The sequence below is a fragment of the Macadamia integrifolia genome, chromosome 4 (assembly GCF_013358625.1).
Source record: "Macadamia integrifolia cultivar HAES 741 chromosome 4, SCU_Mint_v3, whole genome shotgun sequence".
In the NCBI taxonomy this organism is placed as follows: domain Eukaryota; kingdom Viridiplantae; phylum Streptophyta; class Magnoliopsida; order Proteales; family Proteaceae; genus Macadamia; species Macadamia integrifolia.
This window is the reverse complement of record NC_056560.1, coordinates 684,329-702,347: the sequence shown is the minus strand read 5'-3', so window position 1 is coordinate 702,347 and position 18,019 is coordinate 684,329. Positions and strand designations below refer to the sequence as shown.

Sequence of the window (18,019 nt, the reverse complement as noted above, 5' to 3'; positions counted from 1 at the left end):
GGGTTTGAGTGTACTTCTATGCAGTTGTGGTGTGATAAACAAGCTGCAATTCATATTGCCTCAATCCAATGTTCTGAGAAGACAAAACATATTGAAGTAGACTGTAATTTTGTTCAAGAAAAATTACAGTGAGGAGTGATTTCTACAAGCTAGATTTGCACCGGAGAACAACTTGCAGATATTTTCACTAAGTCTTTGAGAAGTGGTAGAGTGGACTATATTTGTAATAAGCTGGGCATGATTAACATCAATGCTCCAGCTTGAGGGGTAGTGTTAGAAGTGTTGCGTGAATAAAGGAGTCATGGCCAGCTGTCTAGCGCAAGCTGCGACTCCCCTTAGTGGTATTCTGGTCTAACTAAGTGGTTAGTAGACTAGAGTTAGGTTTGTTTCCTATTTTATTGCTTTCTAGTCCTATTAGGAGTGTATTTCCTATTCCTACTAGGAGTATGTAATTGTTAGTCTATACAATGAATGAAGGAGGGCAGTCCAATCTCATCGATTGGGACTCCCATTACCCATATCGCCTCTCTCGCTTTTCTTCTCTATTGTTTACAAGGAAGAAATGGGATGAAGCAATAGGATGGTGGTAAGTATTTGAAACTCCTGCTACAACCACCACCTCTTTCACTACCGTCATCAAATAGGAAGAAAAGACCAAATGGCTCTCACTTGTTAAATTATAAAGTTTAAAGATTATATTTTTTATTTTATGCATTGCCCCCTAATATTCACTAGTAAAAGAAATATAATGCTCATTTTACATATAAAGACCTCTCGAAATTACATTTTAAAGGAAAGAAATAGTATATTTTACACCTAAGACCCCTTTGGTATATGCATGCCTTAGCCACCTAGGCGTTGCCTGGGCGCTGAGGAGCCTGGCCACCACTTTTGTTCTCACCTAAGTTGATGGAGATACTTAATGGGCTTATTTTATTGCAAATAAGCATTGGGTTGTATTATGTCTGTGTTGGGCCTTTGATCCCATGTGTCTTCTTTGCAATGGACCTAAAATATGGGTAGAAAGTAGGAAAATAGAATTTAATTTATTAGTTTAGTTAGAGTCATGTTTTAAGTCTATCTTCTTTATTATTTCAGTTTTCTAGTCAGTTTAGCTTTCCCAATTAGTTAAGGATTGGGTTAGGTCTTTCTTTTTTAGCGTTTGAATCAGTTTTGAGTCTTCTATATAAGATTGTAAGGGGCTACAACATTGAAGACGAATTTGATTGAATGAAAAATAAATAAATAAAGCTTCGTGCTGGAAAACTGTGAGATGCAGTGCTGAGAAAGACAGCTTTGGTGAGATGCTTAGGGAAGAGTGAGATGCTCGACCCAACCTATCCCCTACCCCCATTCTTCCTTTTCATTCTCTCATTTCTGTTTTGTTCATTACTATCTGTCATACTATCTTATTTTTATTGAATTAACTAAAGATCCTACCTAGGATTGGATCCCTTGTGATTCGATCTTACATTATAGGTGTCATTGCTCCTTCATGTTATATTGTCTTATTTTCAAAGGTGAAATAAAGCTTTTTTTAATGGAACTGAAATTGTTTGAAAGAGGAAAATGCTTTAAAACACCATTTGTCCTATTCTTATGCTTTGTAACCTCAATTTTCCTTTTCTTTGAAATGATTGAAAATTCATTTATACGCATGAATAGGAGCTAGAAAATTAAGATTTTATAAGCCACAGTTTGAAGCCTTCGTCTTCTACTTCTTCATTTCCCTTCTTTTTATTACTAATATCAGCATAAGATATGATATGTAGGCAAAATATTTCCTGAGAAAATTTTTTTTTTTTCCACGAATCAGAGAAATATAAATACAAAAACTCTTAGGGTATCTTTGGTATAGTTTGAATTTATGTTTATTCGTCAGATAAACATAAATAGAGGTGTTTGGTATGGTTTATGACCCCTATTTTTCATTACAATAAATCAATATAAGGTATATAACAATAAATTAATAAAAAGGTTGAGAGGTGTTTATGGTTTATTGGGATAAAGTGATTATTGTTGTTTATCCGCTAACCATGAATGAGCATGTGTTGAAACGGCTCAAAACTAAGGGAAAAGGGTAAACTCGCATATTTTTATAAAATCCCTTCACACTCCTATTCACAAGAGAGTCATGTTTGTCAAAGACGAGATACAGTCCTACCTTGGCTGAAAAATTCCAGGAAACCTCCGCAGGTACTATCTCTGTTTGTCACTCTCTCTCCCTCTCTCATCTCGTCTCCCTTGTCTCTCCTTCTATCATCTCAATTTTTCTTGGGTGAAACACCGTCAATGAGGAAAATCAGTTTTCTCTTTGTTCTTTCTGGGTTTTGAGGCAGTTTTTGTGAAATCTCTAATGGCCTGTGGATATGGGTAAATCATGTTTCTCTATCACTGGTTTCATTTGATATTTCAACCCATGGGTTGTCTTCAAGAGCAGGATCGGAAGGCAGCCTCCTTGTTCCCTCTTCATTGTCTTGTAGAGCTCCAATTAACTTGGTTTCATTATTTTTTTAACTAGTTGTTTTCTCTTTTGGTTTTGAGCTTCCAATATGGAGCTATTCAAGTGAGGAACACCCAATGGTTTGTTATAGAAACACCCTTTCCCTAGAAAAAATAAAATAGAATTCTTGAATAATTTAACTTCCCAATTGTAATTCCTTGAGGATTTTCTAACTGGGTATTCTGTAGACTGATTTTGGAAGAGATCATCATGATTTGAAGTTGGTTCTTTTCTTGGCTGACTTTGAACTAATCAGAATTTGCTGCCAGTATTTATCAGTTATTTTACCAGGTACTTTGCAGATGCTGCATCATGTAGAGGATTCCTCACGTAATGATTTCCAGTTTAAACTCTTAGAATACCTTTTCTTTTTTTTTCTTTTTTCTTTTTTTTTGGGAGATTGCATGATAGACGATATATTGAACTACAACTGGGAATATATACATAATTTGACTTCCTTTTGCAAAGCATAATAAATCTCTAGGGAAATCAGAAGGACCCAATATTAACTCACAAAGTGGTTTACAATAAGAAGTAAGAAAAAGCAATCGGAGCAGTTCTCCCTCCAGGCCTCCACACATGCTTAAGCATAGGAAGTGCAAGGAAATGTCCATAGCGATAGTGATGATAATGATATCGTGAATAAATTATAAATGTGGTAGATGGTGCGCAACAACAATGGGAAGCATGTCGAAAACAAATTCCCAACTGAAAGTTACACACTTTGTATGCTTTGCAGGAGATCCTACCATTGTGTGGATCCCTACGTTCAAATGTAAGTACTTTGTGCAAAGCACGTCTTTAATAAGATACTCAATGTTACATAATATATTATGCACTAGGCATACCAAACCTATTTTTCATTATATAATCTATTACGTCTAGTAGTAACCAAACAACTATTGTTTATAGCCCATAATTTATTATCATAATTGATTACTCATAAATAGATAATAAACATAAATTAAAAGTATGCCAAAGAGAGCCTTAAGAGCTCTACTCGCAAACTCAGTATCAAGAGTGTAGACGGACTTTTTTCTTAAAACATAAATACAAAAGCTCTTCACCTTTCTCTCATAAAAAAGGGAGAAAGAATTACAGAAATAGATGAGTTTATCTTTCAATAGTTATAATTTTTTCAGACGACGTGTCTCATCAATGGATTATAATAATTTAATCAAAAAGAAGGGAAGAATTCAATAAAATAGCCCATGGAAACCAATATCAGGAGAATGATAGCGAAAATTACAGGAAAAAATAAGATCAAAGATATCAGTCTTGATAGGAGACAAGGGGGATAGAGAAAGAAAAAAACCAAAGACACTAACCTGTATCATTCTCATCTATTAAATCCTCAAAAACCTGCAGAAAAACAAGAAACACAATTATTTAGCAGATATGCACGAAAAAGATTATATATTTTTTTGGGTGAATAAATAAATTCATTACCAAGGAGAAGAATATACGATGGGGGAAAGGGGGGGCAAAAGGAGAAAGATCTGAAAGTAGGCTAAACAAAAAAGGGACCAATTGCCCAGCTAGGAGAAGGGATACATCAGGGGGGGAGATGGACGGGGGGAGCCCCCAAGAAGTGGCCATAAACCTATTCCTAGCGGAGTCACGGACAGGGTGACATTGGAGACAACCAGGTTGCTAGTGAAAGAAAATGGTCTTTCAATAGGTCAAATTATCTCATAGTCGTTTGGTATAGACGGTCTTCCAGTCGATTGGTGTGTGAAATGTATCTTACACATTGCTATCAGACAATGAGATAATCATATACTCATATGAGTCTTTCCCATATTGATTATTTTCGGAGATTGGTGGTTTGTGATACCTATCTGAAACCTTATGATGGTTTACTAACAGTGAAAACATGGTGATCCGTGGCACCTATTAACCAAGATTTAAAGAAGGGAAAAATTATCTAATCCTTGCAAATAATGATGGTGCAAGTAGCTCAAAATTTTTCTTGATCTACTAGTTTTTTTTTCTTTTTTTGGTGAATTAAAAATGTATATTAAAAGCCCCACGAAGGGCGGGAGCAAGGCCATGAGGGCTACATCAAATGCCCAAATGGGCTACAGCAAGAACAAGCTCACATGGGGCAGCCCATGTTAACTCACAAGACCAAGGCTTAAACCATGCCCATTTCAAAGCAAGTAAGCCCAAGGAACAAAACCCAAATGGGCAACAACCCGGCCCGGGAGCCCAAACAGAAGAGAAGGGCAAACCAGTCAAACCAGTAATTGAACCACAAACCCTAACAATCAAATCTCAACACTAACAATTCCTAGCCGCCACAACGAAGTAGGAGGCAGCCACAGCAGAGGGGCGCTGGCCAAGCAAATATTGTAGCCATACCGGAGAGGCGCTGGCCTTTTGGAGGGCAACTGCTTAGTGGCTGGTGGCCAATAGGTTGGTGGCCATGCAGCTGGCAGCAAAACAACAGAAGCTGAGCGAGCCAAGCGGAACAGGTGGACGACTGGCTTTGCCGGGCTGGCAACCTTGAGGCAGTAGACTAAGCGGGCGGTGACCAAGCGGCGATAGGCTGAGCAAGCGGGAGGAGCAGGCGAGTGGGGCTGGAGGTGAAGTGGTTGCTGCCGATAGGGATAAAGCTTGCCACCAATAGACCAAAGGAGACAAACTGTCACAGCCAGCAAACCCAACGGGGCTAGCAAACAGTGAGGGTGGAGGCCAACGAGGCGAGCGGCCAAAGGAGCAAGTCTGCCAAAGCAGGTGATGTAGATACACACCCATGGAGCGATCCATACCCATTTGGGTATCCAACGAGAGATGAACCAGATCGATATTGAGTCCTTAGTCTAGTAGGATTTAGTAGTTTATTTTATTTAGGGGACTAATATCTTTAGTTTATTTTATTCTGTTTATTTTTGAGAAGTTGCATACGTAGGACATAGTTAGAGTCGGTTTAGGATTTCTTTTTCCTTTTGAGTTAGTTTCCTTTTAGGATTTCTTTCCATGTTAGAGTTCTTCAATTTCCTATCTATATGCTTGTAATCGATTGAGAAACAAAGATTGAAAAGATGAATTGAGTTTGAGTATTTGTGGAGCCTGCGGGCATGTGTGTGATTCTCCTTTCTCCCCCCCTTCTTAGTGGGATTTCTCCCTCTCCCCTACAACTCTGAGACCCCTCTCAGGGATATCTACCCTACCCCTACCGGCCCTCCATCAATTGGTATCAGAGCCAAAGGATCCCCATTCACTCCCCTTCCATCTCTCTTCTCTATTCCCATTCTCTGTTCTGTTCATACAGAGACAGAAAAAAAAAAAAAAAAAAACAGAGAGATTCGATTTTGCCAGAGGAGAGTCGACCCTCCATTACTCACCGCCCACCCTTTTCTATCGGCTTCTTCCATCGAATCCCTTTCTAGGGTTCCATCAGCAAAGAAAAAAAAAAAGAGTGCAGCAGTAGAAGAGCCCAACTAAAGAAGGGGAAACATCAAGTGGGGGGGAAATGATGGAGGGAGAGAGACCCAGGAGACAACAATGAGCCTATTCCTTGGGGTATTGCAAATCGATCGGTGACGGAGATAGCCAAGTTTGGAGCTAACATCAAAGATGGTTTTCAAATCATTTCAAAAAATCGAGAGCTAGAAGTCCATCTACAAAGAATGCGCTCCATCCACATATGATTGATGGTGGCTGATTAGGCCATATTTTATACATCCATTGCCTTTTTGATTAAGAATTTTGATCCTAGATCGATGGTAAAAGTGACTACATAATGTGATTTTCTTAAATTTGTAAGTTATAGGGTCATGCGCATAATAGATGCTAAATAGGAAGATGCAATGCAATCTAGACATCGGTGTACCCATGGATCGACTCACATGTGATCAAGAGCAAGATAAGAAGTTTCACAGAAGCAATCAAGGGCAAAGGAGGAATTTCACCTCAAATTAGAAGTTTGACCAAGAGATTTTGCAACAAAGAAGAATCAGACAAGGGAGGACTTGCGCAAGTTTGAGAAGAGAAGTGTAGGGGCATGATGGTAATTTGAAAGATGAGTTCTCTGGAACATATTGGATATTAGGTTCGTTGCGCTCATAATTTAAAATGATGCATCTTTAATTCTTGGGTCGAGTCAATCCGAGGTCAAGATTGAGAGATATAGCTGAAAAACCATTTTTGGCAAAGTTGAAATTTATAATTTAAAAAAAAAAAAATCAAAATACCTCTCCTCTATCCCACACATAACTCTCTCTTTCCCATTCCAATTTCTTCTTGCTTTCCCTCTCTTCTATTGCAAGCATCTCTCCCTCCCCTAAACTATTTTTAACACTCTCTCCTTGGCCTATGTATAGGATTTCACAACTTGAGAATTAACCTTTTAGAGAGCTTTTTCTTATAAGCTTTTTCTTTTCTCTTAAGTTGTAAGTAAAGATTGAAGTTGAAGTTTGGAGTTCTTAAGCTTGGATTTTTGCAGTACATATTCAGTAAAGTATTTCTTTTTATTCTCTTTTTAATTTCAGATTTAATCCAATATCATGTCTTGTCCATCTTCTAATTATTTTTCATTTTTTTTTATCGCCATGGTTAACTAAATCCCATAACTTGGGGATTGGATGAAACCATGAGATGAAGAGCAACTTGTAAGCAATTGATGCCCGTTTTCTTAATTCCATGTAACCAAAATCCTATTGTAAAGTCAAAATTATGTATGCCATTGATTACTATACGTATGCGTAATTTCCAACTTCCAATACGGTCTTGCTTATAATCTAACGTTGTGTTGAATAACTCATAGGACATATTAGATTAAAATTCCATATTTCCTATTGACCTACTAAAGAATGCGGTATAGGGCTAAATTGCTTGTAGATTGTTCTCAAATTTAATGTTGGATTCTAATTCCTAAGTGCTTCCCCACATCATAATTTCACACATCTCTAGTACTTGCATAATTTTAGGTTCATTATTCATTCTTGCTTTAATCTTAGGTTCACTTTATTATTGCATGTTTAATTTAATTCCATAGTTAATTCTTGCATTTCACCATTGTTAGTTTAGTTTACTTTAATTTGTAGCAACCCCATTAGTTAGTACATTTTGCCTAGGATAGAACTGAATTTTCCATAGAGTTCATCTCCCTGTGATCGACCTGCATCTACACACGACTAGTGCGCTAGTGGTATTACTTTATTTTTCAATTAGTGGTTGCAAAGGCGAGCTTTCCTATTGTGTCACATATGGTAGAACCACCAAAAGTCGTGTCAATCCAAATCCATTATCTAGACAAAGGGAGGATGGTGCTACAGGATGGCTAAATAAAGCTGAGAACCTTCTTCCAAACTGATGTGGAGAAGGGGCAAGCAATAAAAAGATATCGGCATCTTTGGTGCCATTCCAACACAAGCAGTAGGAGTGAGAAACCTAGATGTGCCATTCCAACACAGCCTACTTCGATTGTAGTTGTTCTTCGATAGTATACTGCAGCTTTGGGATTAGGTTGACCTTGCCAATCATAGTTCTACATTAGCTAGTGGTGGGGTGTTCACTGTTAAACAGAAGATTGATGGAACAATGGACAAATACAAAGTCACTAAGACATGGGATTGATTAGCAAGCTTTTGCTCCAATTGCCAATAATGAATACTGCCTGGTTTATCCACTTTTTTTTTTTTTTTTTCCTGATAGGTAGAGAGGGAAGTAGGTAACAGTCAGGAGGCTCGAACTTGAGACCTCCTGGTGAGCATGGGTTTTTTGCACACCACAGCTCACCAACTGCACTAGGCAGTTGTTGTTACCTGGTTTATCTACTTACTGCAATCAACTTAGGATGGAAGCTGCAACTTAATGTAAATCATGCCTTTCTCCATGGGAAGCTCAAAGAGGAGCTTTATATGGACATTCCTCTTGGTTTTATTTCTCTGAAACCCAAAGCACGATGTGAAAATTGAAACAGATTTTTGTATGGGCTGAAACACTCCCCCCATGCATGGTTTGGATGCTTTCACAAAGCCATGGTGTCAGTCGGCTACAAAGTAATGCTTATCAAACTTTGTTTATCAAGAAGTTAGTTGGGCATATTACATTTATCATTGTATATGTAGATCAAATTATAGTTATCGGAAGTGATAATACTGAAATAGCTCGACTGACAACATATTTAGGCACAGAATTTGAGATTAAAGATTTGGGAAAGATGAAGTATTTTCTCAGTATTGAAGTTTCTCGTTCAGCTTAAGGTATCTTCCTCTCACAACGGAAGTATACCCTTGACCTCTTATCTAACACAAGGATGTTGTGTTGCAAACCGGCTGATACTCCACTGGAGGAGGCCAATTCTCATCACAAGAGTAAGGATGGTGAGCCTGTTGACAAAGGATGTTATCAAAGGTTGGTTGGGAGATTGATCCATCTCACTCACACTCGACCAAACATAGTGTATCATATAAGTCTGGTCAGCCGTAAATCCATATCCCGACTCTATGCACTTAGAAGCAGTGTTAAATTGTGAGGTATTTAAAGTCTCCTCCTAGCACAGGTGTTCTCTTTTCTCCATATGATAATTTGCGTATTGAGGCCTTTATTGATGCAAATTGTGTGGGCTCTCCTGATGATAAGAGGCCTGCCTCTGGGTATTGTACTCATGTTGGTGGCAATCTTGTTACTTGGCGAAGCAAAAAACAGGTTGTGGTTGTTCGATACAATGCAGAGGCTGAATTTCAGGCTATGGCCTAGGTATCTGTGAACTCCTTTTGGCTCTAGGGTCTCCTTCAGGATCTCGGTGTTCTAGTTCAACTTCCAATGCAACTATATTGTGACAGCATATCAGCCATCAGTATTGCTCGCAAGCCAGTTCCACATGATCAAATGGAGCATGTGGAGATCGATCATCACTTTATCAAAGAGAATTTAAAACAATGGATTATCTGTGTTCCATTAGTTAAATCTGAGGAGCATAATAGAGGATGTATTTACTAAGGGTCTTAGTAGTAAGCTTTTTCATCCAATTGTGTTTAAGTTGGGCATGCGTGACATTTATGCATCAACTTGAGGGGAGTGTTGTAATATGGGTATAAGGGTTAATTAGTCATTTTAGCCATTAAGGGTATTCTTGTACTTGTACAGTTGTACCTATTCTAGAACATTCCCTTTTCCATTATAAATAAAGTGGAGTTGTTGTCATATTAACACAAGCCATTATTCCATTAATTCCATCAAGACAGATAATGAGGTGGTGAAAATTGATCGATTAGAGGGAGACTCTACAAAGTGATTAGTTTAGGTATCGAGCCTCAATCACAAATAAAAAAGGAGAAATATAGGATGTTACACAAAAAATTAAAATGGGATGGATGAATTGGCGAGGTGTGTCTAGAGTGTGGTGTGATCGACGTATTCCTTTAAAATTATTACACAGTCATGCGACAGACAATGATGTATGGAGTTGAATGTTGGGAATTTAAGCTAAGGTAAAGATGTTGAGATGGATAATTAGTAAAACTAGGAAGGTTAAAATAAGGATTGATTATATTAGAGATGATTTATGAGTAGCTCTGAAACAGGATAAGCTATGGTAATGTCATTTAAAGTGGCATTGAGATGTGCAACGGAGAACTTTAGATGCTCTAGTATAGAGGAGTGAGTCGATTTAGATTGAAGGAGCTAAAAGAGCCACCCACCATGTGTGGGCCTAAAATAACTCGTGAAGAAGTTGTGAAGAAAGACATGCATAGTTTATCCCTTGTTACAAATATGGCTTTGAATAAAACTGGTTGAAGGGAAAGGATCCATGTAGGTTGTAGCTAACCCAATTTAGTTGGGATAAGGCTGAGTTGGGATGAGTCAAGTAGGTCCTCCTAGTAGTAAGTCCTACTAAACTTATATTGTGCATTATACTCGTGCTAGATTTGGACTGCAGTCCAAGTAGCCATTTGCACCGTGGACATAGCCCCATTGGTGAAACACGTATATCTAGCCAAGTGGTTGCTTCTTGTGGATTGTTGCATGTATGTTTGTGTGTTTGTCTTTCCTACTAGTGCCACTTGACCAGTTCATCTCCTTGAAGGAAGAATTTTTTTTGTCACTGAACCACCGCCTCACTCAATGATGTGGTAAGTTCAACAATATGTCCATGGAACGTGATACAACTTTGGGCCCGTTTGATAACATTTCAAGAGAAGCGTTTCTGCCGTTTCTGTGTCCAAAAACGGTAGAAACGGAACAAAAAGCGTTTGATAAAACTGTTTCGTTTCACTTGTTTTCAGAAATAGAAATTAAAATTTCTACTTGTTTATGGTTCAAGAAACTACCTAGGCGAAACAAGTAGAGTTTCTGGAAACGACTTGTGGCCATTCTTTCACTGGTTACTATCGACTTCCAGAAACATGACTTATCAAACACCTTCAATTCCGTTTCTGTTTCTAGAAATGGAAATTTATGTTTTTTCAAGAAACGGCAGAAACGTTATCAATCGGGGCCTTTGTTCTTCACTATGAGAACTATGTAAACAGAAGCAAGTATAGATCCCAAACGAAGCCCTAAACCTTTATAACCCTCTACCTCAAACTCTGTCGAAGCCACAAAGAACAGAAGATTGACAATCTTCCCAAATAACAGTATTTAAGCCCTTCAAATTAAAAACAGACTCATCTACAAGAAACCATAAGCTCATCGACAACCATAGGATTATAATATCATCAAACAGCTAGGATAAGAGACATATTTCAACAGTAAATATGCAATTAATTATAAAAGCATGCATGTACAAAAGTAAATTACATGCATCAACAGGTCAAAAATGGAAGTAAACCCATTTTATATTCAAGTTTCCAGAGGTGTACGCCAGTGTTTAACACTGTATTGCAGCGTTTATAAATACATGCACGTATAGATGTGCAAAAGTAGATTACAAACTTCAACAGCTTGCAAAGGGAAGTAAACCTATTCTACATGAAAGTATCCAGAGAATCACATCAAACCTTTGTTTGGGAAAAACAGAAGGACAATCTCAATCCAGAAATATAAATAAGTAAAAATCAACCAAGAGGTTAAGAAAATGTTTCCATGAAGTAGTTTTGAGGATAAAGTGCACATAAATGTGGAGCATACATTATCAGATCAAGATGAGTGAAGATATCTTATGCATTACCAATTAGATAGAATGCAGAGATATTTTCTTTACATTAAAGTATCAACTAAGAGGAAAACATTTTAGATTCCAGATCCATAAACTGATGCAGGAAAAAGCTCAAGATGTGAAAATTCAGGACTCTACAGAGGTGCATCACTTACATCAGAAGCTCCAGCACCTAAACTATGTAACATGCAGATTTCAGCATCTGTAGTGTTCTTTTGATTGGCACCCACACAACCAGGATCTTCTCCTCGATGAAAGGAAACATCTTCCAAGTCCACATTAGGTTCTAATACAGCATCTTCCATGCCAATAGTCACACCAACTTCATCCCTTGCTTGTTCAGAACTCATTTCATTCTCATCTAAAAGCCCATTATTCCCTCCAATGTTCTGGTCACGAGTTACAATAACTACAGCAGTTTGCTCACCATTTTCCAAGCACAAGGAAGAATTAATATTTTCGAAGGAGAGGGCAGAGGAATCTACTTGTACATAAGCCCTGGCATCAACTGAACTGTTGTCCAATTCAGCAGCAGCCATTGCAGAGGAAGTATTCTCCAACCCGCCAATCTGGCAGTCTTGAGGAAACTCTGAGAACATGCCACCATCGGTTTCCACCAGTGCAGACACATCCTTTGCAGCAGGTACAGCCTTCGGTGAAATTGAGCTTTTGCCATTCGCTTCCACAATATGAAGGGCATGAACATCATTGCCGGTATTGCCACCCATGATTAAAGCACCCTTTTCATCAGGTTGGAAGCCCAATTTCTGATTTTTAAGTGAATGTTCCTCATCATTCTGCAGAATAACTTCTGCTTCACAACTGTTATCCACAGGAGACAACTTGAGAGAACAAGCTATCAGATTAATATTATCTCCAGATAGAGGACCAGAGGGCACTGCTAGCTTAGCCCCTGGAGTGGCAGCATGACCCACTACATCAGAAATTCCATCAACTCTGTCTATGTCCATGGTATGTAATTCCTCCAACTTTCCATCTTTTGATGAGTCCAATGAAGTTGCTTGTGCTTCACCTTCAATTGTCACCAGTACAGCCTCACCCTCTAAGCCAGCATGCTCTTCGGAATGTTGGTCCTCAACCTGGAGATGTATTCCAACAGGTAAAACTTTCCCATCATTACTGACGGCAACATCCTCAGTGCAATCTTCCAAACTATTTTCTTCAGCAACATTTATTCTTACTGCATACTCCCTACACTTTTGTACTCCCAAAGGAGTGCAATTTGCATCAATTTGGGAAAGCCCAGCTTTAGAAGAATCAGAGGTTCGGTTCTGCAAACCAATCAACTGCATTGACATTCCTGAGAAAATAAATGGGCATTCAGTCACACCATGCAATGCCACTTGTTTAAGAACTTTACATTGATGGAAAAGTACAATCAGATGAACAATATACACATACACACATCAGAAATAAAAGCATAAATCTAAAAATTCAATAATATAGTACCCTAAAAAAATGTGAAAACAAATATCAATGGCTCAGAACTGATTCCAATTTACCCATGACCATGACAAGTACATATGAAAATAAAGAGTCAAGAAACAAATGTTTTCATCCACTTCAAGATACTCTCTACATTCTATTTGAGGATTTAAGCTGTTTAGTTTCAGTCCAAAGACAGCATGAACACAAGGAGAAGTAAAGCGTAAAGGAGATGCATACACAGATATACAACCCAAAAAAAAAGTACATTTGATCCATCAGATTCAGAGCAATTAAAATGTCATTTCATACCATAGTTATTTAATTCGGATTCCGGAATTATTCAGATGAAGAACTATTCGGAATAATTCATTTTATCAATTCAACGATTCAATCAAAATATCGGTCAAAAAAGTGGTGATAATAAAATTCGGGTTCGGATTTGGATTTGAATTCGAAAATTATTCGTTTACAAAAGTAAAAAGTAGACAAAAAAATTGGATGTTATTTTTAATATTTGTAATACTTGTTTCATATTATCAATCAATTATAATATGTATATAACATACAATTGATATAAAAATTAAAATTTTAAATTTTAAATATTAAAAAATAATATATTCAGTTTTTTATTTTTTCTAAACTCATTTCCCATTACTCAAATATTGAATCAGATAGAGAGAGACTGAGAGGGGGAGACTGAGGACAAATTCATCTGGACCCACGTCACCAACCATGCATGTTCAGCTTAAAGACTGTAGAGAGATTAACGGCCAGAAAATTTAGTCAAACCAAAAAGGGGTGAGATTTTTTTTTTTTTTTTGGGTAGAAAGGTGAGAGATTACCTCAGGAAAGATAAGCTTCGTCAGTTTCTACTAAAAATAAGAAGAAAAGTAGCATTCAAGATAAGTCAGATAAAATTCGGTTCGGCTGAATTATTCGCGAATTTTAAAAAAATCTATAAAGTCACGTTATTTTTTTTTTTATTTGTTTCGGATTCGGACTGAATTATTTGTAATATTCGATAAAATTCTGTTTGGTCGAATTATTTACTAATAATTTGGAGAATTAAATCACTATGTTTCATACTAGACATTGACCAAGCAAATAAGTACCCATTTCATATGTACAAGCATCTGTATCATATCGTATCATACCGGCTGATATGTATCAGTATCGGTCGATCCCGATACAATACACTATTTTTAAAATGAAGTGTCTCCTTACGTATTGAAACGATAGGCAACCGATACACAACTAATACACATCGATACGCAATCTCCTTAGAAAACTCATTGATCCTTTGTTAGTTGAAGGGTGCCTCAAGTAAAGGGTTGATTTATCGCCCTAATAAACATATGGAGTTAATTGCCCTTTCAGCTGCTGATTGGGCTGGATCAGCCAGTGATCGTCAATCGACTACAGGATATTATATGTTTGTTGGGGGTACTTCGGTTACATGGCAAAGCAAGAAACAGACAACAATCTCCAAGTTGAGTGTTGAAGCAGAGTACATAGCCATGGCTCAAACTACTGCAGAGCTGACGTGGCTCAGATCTCTCCTTTTTTAGATGGGTTTTCTGTGACTACACCCATAAAGATGTATTGTGACAACCAAGCAACTATATATATATATATATATTGCTAGCAATCCTCACGAACGGACCAAGCACACTGAGGTGGACTATCATTTTGTTCGAGATGCGATGTTGAAGAAGCTAGCTAAGACTTCGTTTATTTCCTCTTCAAATCAGCTAGCTGACATGTTTGCTAAGTCTTTATTTTCCCCTAGTTTTTGCAATTGCTATAACAAACTAAGCATGGGGTGATCTATATGCTACAGCTTAAGGGGGAGTGTTGAAATCCTAGAGGTAGTTCTGTCCTTGTGATTTCAGTTCCTTATTAGTTTCTTGTTTATTATTGTAATAAGGTTAAAGGTTGTTAACAGAAAAATTAGGGTAACTACAAGCGATACCCCAATTACAACTATGACCCCCCATCAAATTATACTCCAATTACAACTATGACCCCCATCCACAGCCCCACTATTGATAGGGTTGGTGGAAGGGGAAAAGTATACCCTAGTGCCCCTACAGCACACTTAAATATATATTCTAAAACTCCCCCTCAATTTGATACATAGATATCACACATGCCCAACTTGACTAAACAAGGATGAAATACCTTCCCGACTAACAAGTACACCAATATCATCTAATAGCATGCGTAACCACAACAACTCACAAATCCCCTGTACCATAGCACGAAACTTTGATTCAACACAGAATCTAGCCACCACATTTTGCTTCTTGCTGCGCCAGGTGACAAGACACAAAGGTACAATAATCTGAGATGGACTTTTTGTCTGGTGAACCAGCCCAATCAACATTTGTATAGGCTTCAACTCTGAAATGATCACGAGGAGATAAAAGGATCCATTTTCCTAGAGCTGACTTCAAGTACCTCATGATACATGTAACTGTTCCATGTGGGAAGAATAGGAATCAAGCATAAACTGACTTACCAAGCTAACAGCCACAGAAATATCAAGCCGTGTGTGGGAAAGATGATCAACTTTCCAACCAACCGTTGATAATGGCCATTGTCCACTAGTGTAGCCACCTTTTCCTTGAGCCGAGTATTAGCTTCCATGGGAGTCTCAGAAAGATGACAACCCAACAATTCAGTTTCAGATAACATATCAAGGATGTACTTCCTCTAAGAAAGAAAGATGCATTTAGAAGACTAAGCAACTTCAATCCCAAGAAAGTACCTAAAAAGATCTTTTATCTCAAACTCTCGACCAAGAAAGCTTTTGAGACGACCAATCTCAACACTGTCATTTCCTGTTACCACAAGTCATCCGCATAGATAATAAGCATAGTAACTCTATTACCAGACCTCCCAATACACAATTTGTGGTCAGCATTCTTTTGCCTGTAACCCACAGAGACCATTGCCTTATGAAACCCTTCTAAACCATGCTCGAGGTGATTGTTTTAACCCATAGAGAACACACTTCAAGTTCCCTTGACCTTGACCTGAATTCCCTTGTTGGAGAATCCTAATGGAATATCCATGCACACTTCCTCATCGAGCTCTCCATTAAAGAAAGCATTTTTAATGTCAAGTTGTTGAAGATCCCATCATGAGAGTAAAACTCGCACAGAAGTCAACTTAGCAACCAATGCAAAAGTCTCCTGGTAGTCGATTCCATATGTCTGAGTGAACCCTTTGGCCACCAGCCTAGCTTTGTACCTGTGCACTGAGTCGTCCAATTTTTGCTTTACCACAAACACCCATTTACACCAAACTAGTCTCTTTCCAGGAGGAAGAGTCGTAAGTTCCCATGTATCATTCTTTTTTAGGGCTCCTATTTCTTCCACCATTGTTGGCTTCCATTTTCCATCTGCAAAAGCTTCCGGCCAATTTTGGGAAAGGCGAACAAAAGAAAGAGAGGACACAAATTCACAATAGGAGGGAGAAAAGGAATCTTAAGAGACAACAGGAGATAAGGAGTGTTGAGTACAAATCCTAACACCTTTCCTAAGAGCAATAGGTTGGTCAGGAGTTGTACCTAATGATGTGTTAGGCTCAGTAGGCTCTGGATCTAGAGCTGACGAAGGGATGTATAAAGATGTTGTAGTAGTGAATGGAACATGTCTGTGTTTTTATGCATTTCATGAGCATGCCTATATTATGGTTTCCACCTGTTTGCATGTTCTGTTTTCTGGTATGAAATGGTTTCCCTCATCAGGCTTGTTAAGCTCACTACCCCCTTCCATTTTCACAGAGGCGGAGTCTGTTCAGTACCACTGTGCGTAGTGCACTTTTGGCAACAGGGGTCGGGAGCTCCCTCTCGCTTAGCACTCATTGGAGGGACCTTTATTCTTTAGATTTTTGTTAAAAGTATGGATGATTGTAGTTATTATTTTGTGAACTTCAGGTGCAATGAATTAACTGAGACGCATTATATGTTTCGTACACTTCTACTATGCCACCGGGCATTGAACCAATGTCCAAGTTATTCCCATGAGCGAGAACGGTTTTCAAAAAATTAAAATTATGCGCCTTTCCAAGATTGAGGCTTCTGCTGAAAGAGAGAAAGTGAGAGAGAAGAATCAGCAGTTACCACATGACGCATCCGTGAAGGCCAGCACCTTACCTTTTATCCGGGTCTGGGGCATGGAACTATGGTTCCAATTCTGTACCACACAGGATGATCCTTTTCTTTCGTTGTGTTTTTAGTTTGTTCATAGAGTATAAAGGAATATGAGATAATGTTTGGCCAGTACACTTTTTACAAACTTTCCCACATTTACCATGTGTTTGGTTGTTCTGCGAATCTGTCTTTGGGCTTTGCACCTTTCTAGCAGTCTACAGTGTTTGCCAAGTAGGCTTGTTACAAAATCCCCCCCAAGATTGATCGGATTTTGAGAGAGAGCATATAAAAACACAATAAAGGATGGGTTCCATCCACCATTTTAATCACTTATAATTTTTTAGTAGAACCCAACATTAAATTGGAAATTGTCTCATTTTCTTTCACTTTACTTCACTATACTGCATTCTCACACATTTCACATTCACACATTTATTAAATTATTGACAACCAAACACAGCCTTAATGAATATTTTGAATTTTCATCACACCAGGCAACGTTTCATAATCAACTAACTTCCTTGGCAAGGCAAACAACTAGCCAGCTTAGCTACACATCACATTTTTGGTGAATCAGAAACAGAACAACCAGTTTAGAGAAACTAAGAAAGCTAAAGGAATGGCAGGCATTAATACCAAGAACTCAATTTATTGGCTAGAAGATCTGAAAGAAGGTATCCATCAATTTATGTGTCACCATTATGTACAGATTTTGTAATTCAACCAGGAGCAGTATTCTCCAAAACATGACATGAGAATGCATTATTACTTGAACTAAAAATAATCATGGGAAAAAAAT

The 18,019-nt window shown here is 38.0% G+C and overlaps 1 protein-coding gene across 5 annotated transcripts in view; it reads right to left on the bottom strand.

Annotated features, from left to right (window-relative positions):
- Positions 1–18,019, bottom strand: part of LOC122077370 (sister chromatid cohesion 1 protein 4-like) — a 68,494-nt gene that overhangs the window by 14,617 nt on the left and 35,858 nt on the right. For 4 of the 5 annotated variants that reach the window (XM_042643303.1, XM_042643302.1, XM_042643305.1 and 1 more), the window contains 2 exons: positions 11,768–12,933; positions 3,832–3,865 (listed from right to left, as the gene is read on the bottom strand). In XM_042643303.1, the coding sequence (XP_042499237.1) occupies positions 3,832–3,865; positions 11,768–12,933 (1,200 nt within the window). The remainder of the gene's footprint in view (positions 1–3,831; positions 3,866–11,767; positions 12,934–18,019) is intronic. The other variant, XM_042643304.1, reaches the window with a different exon arrangement.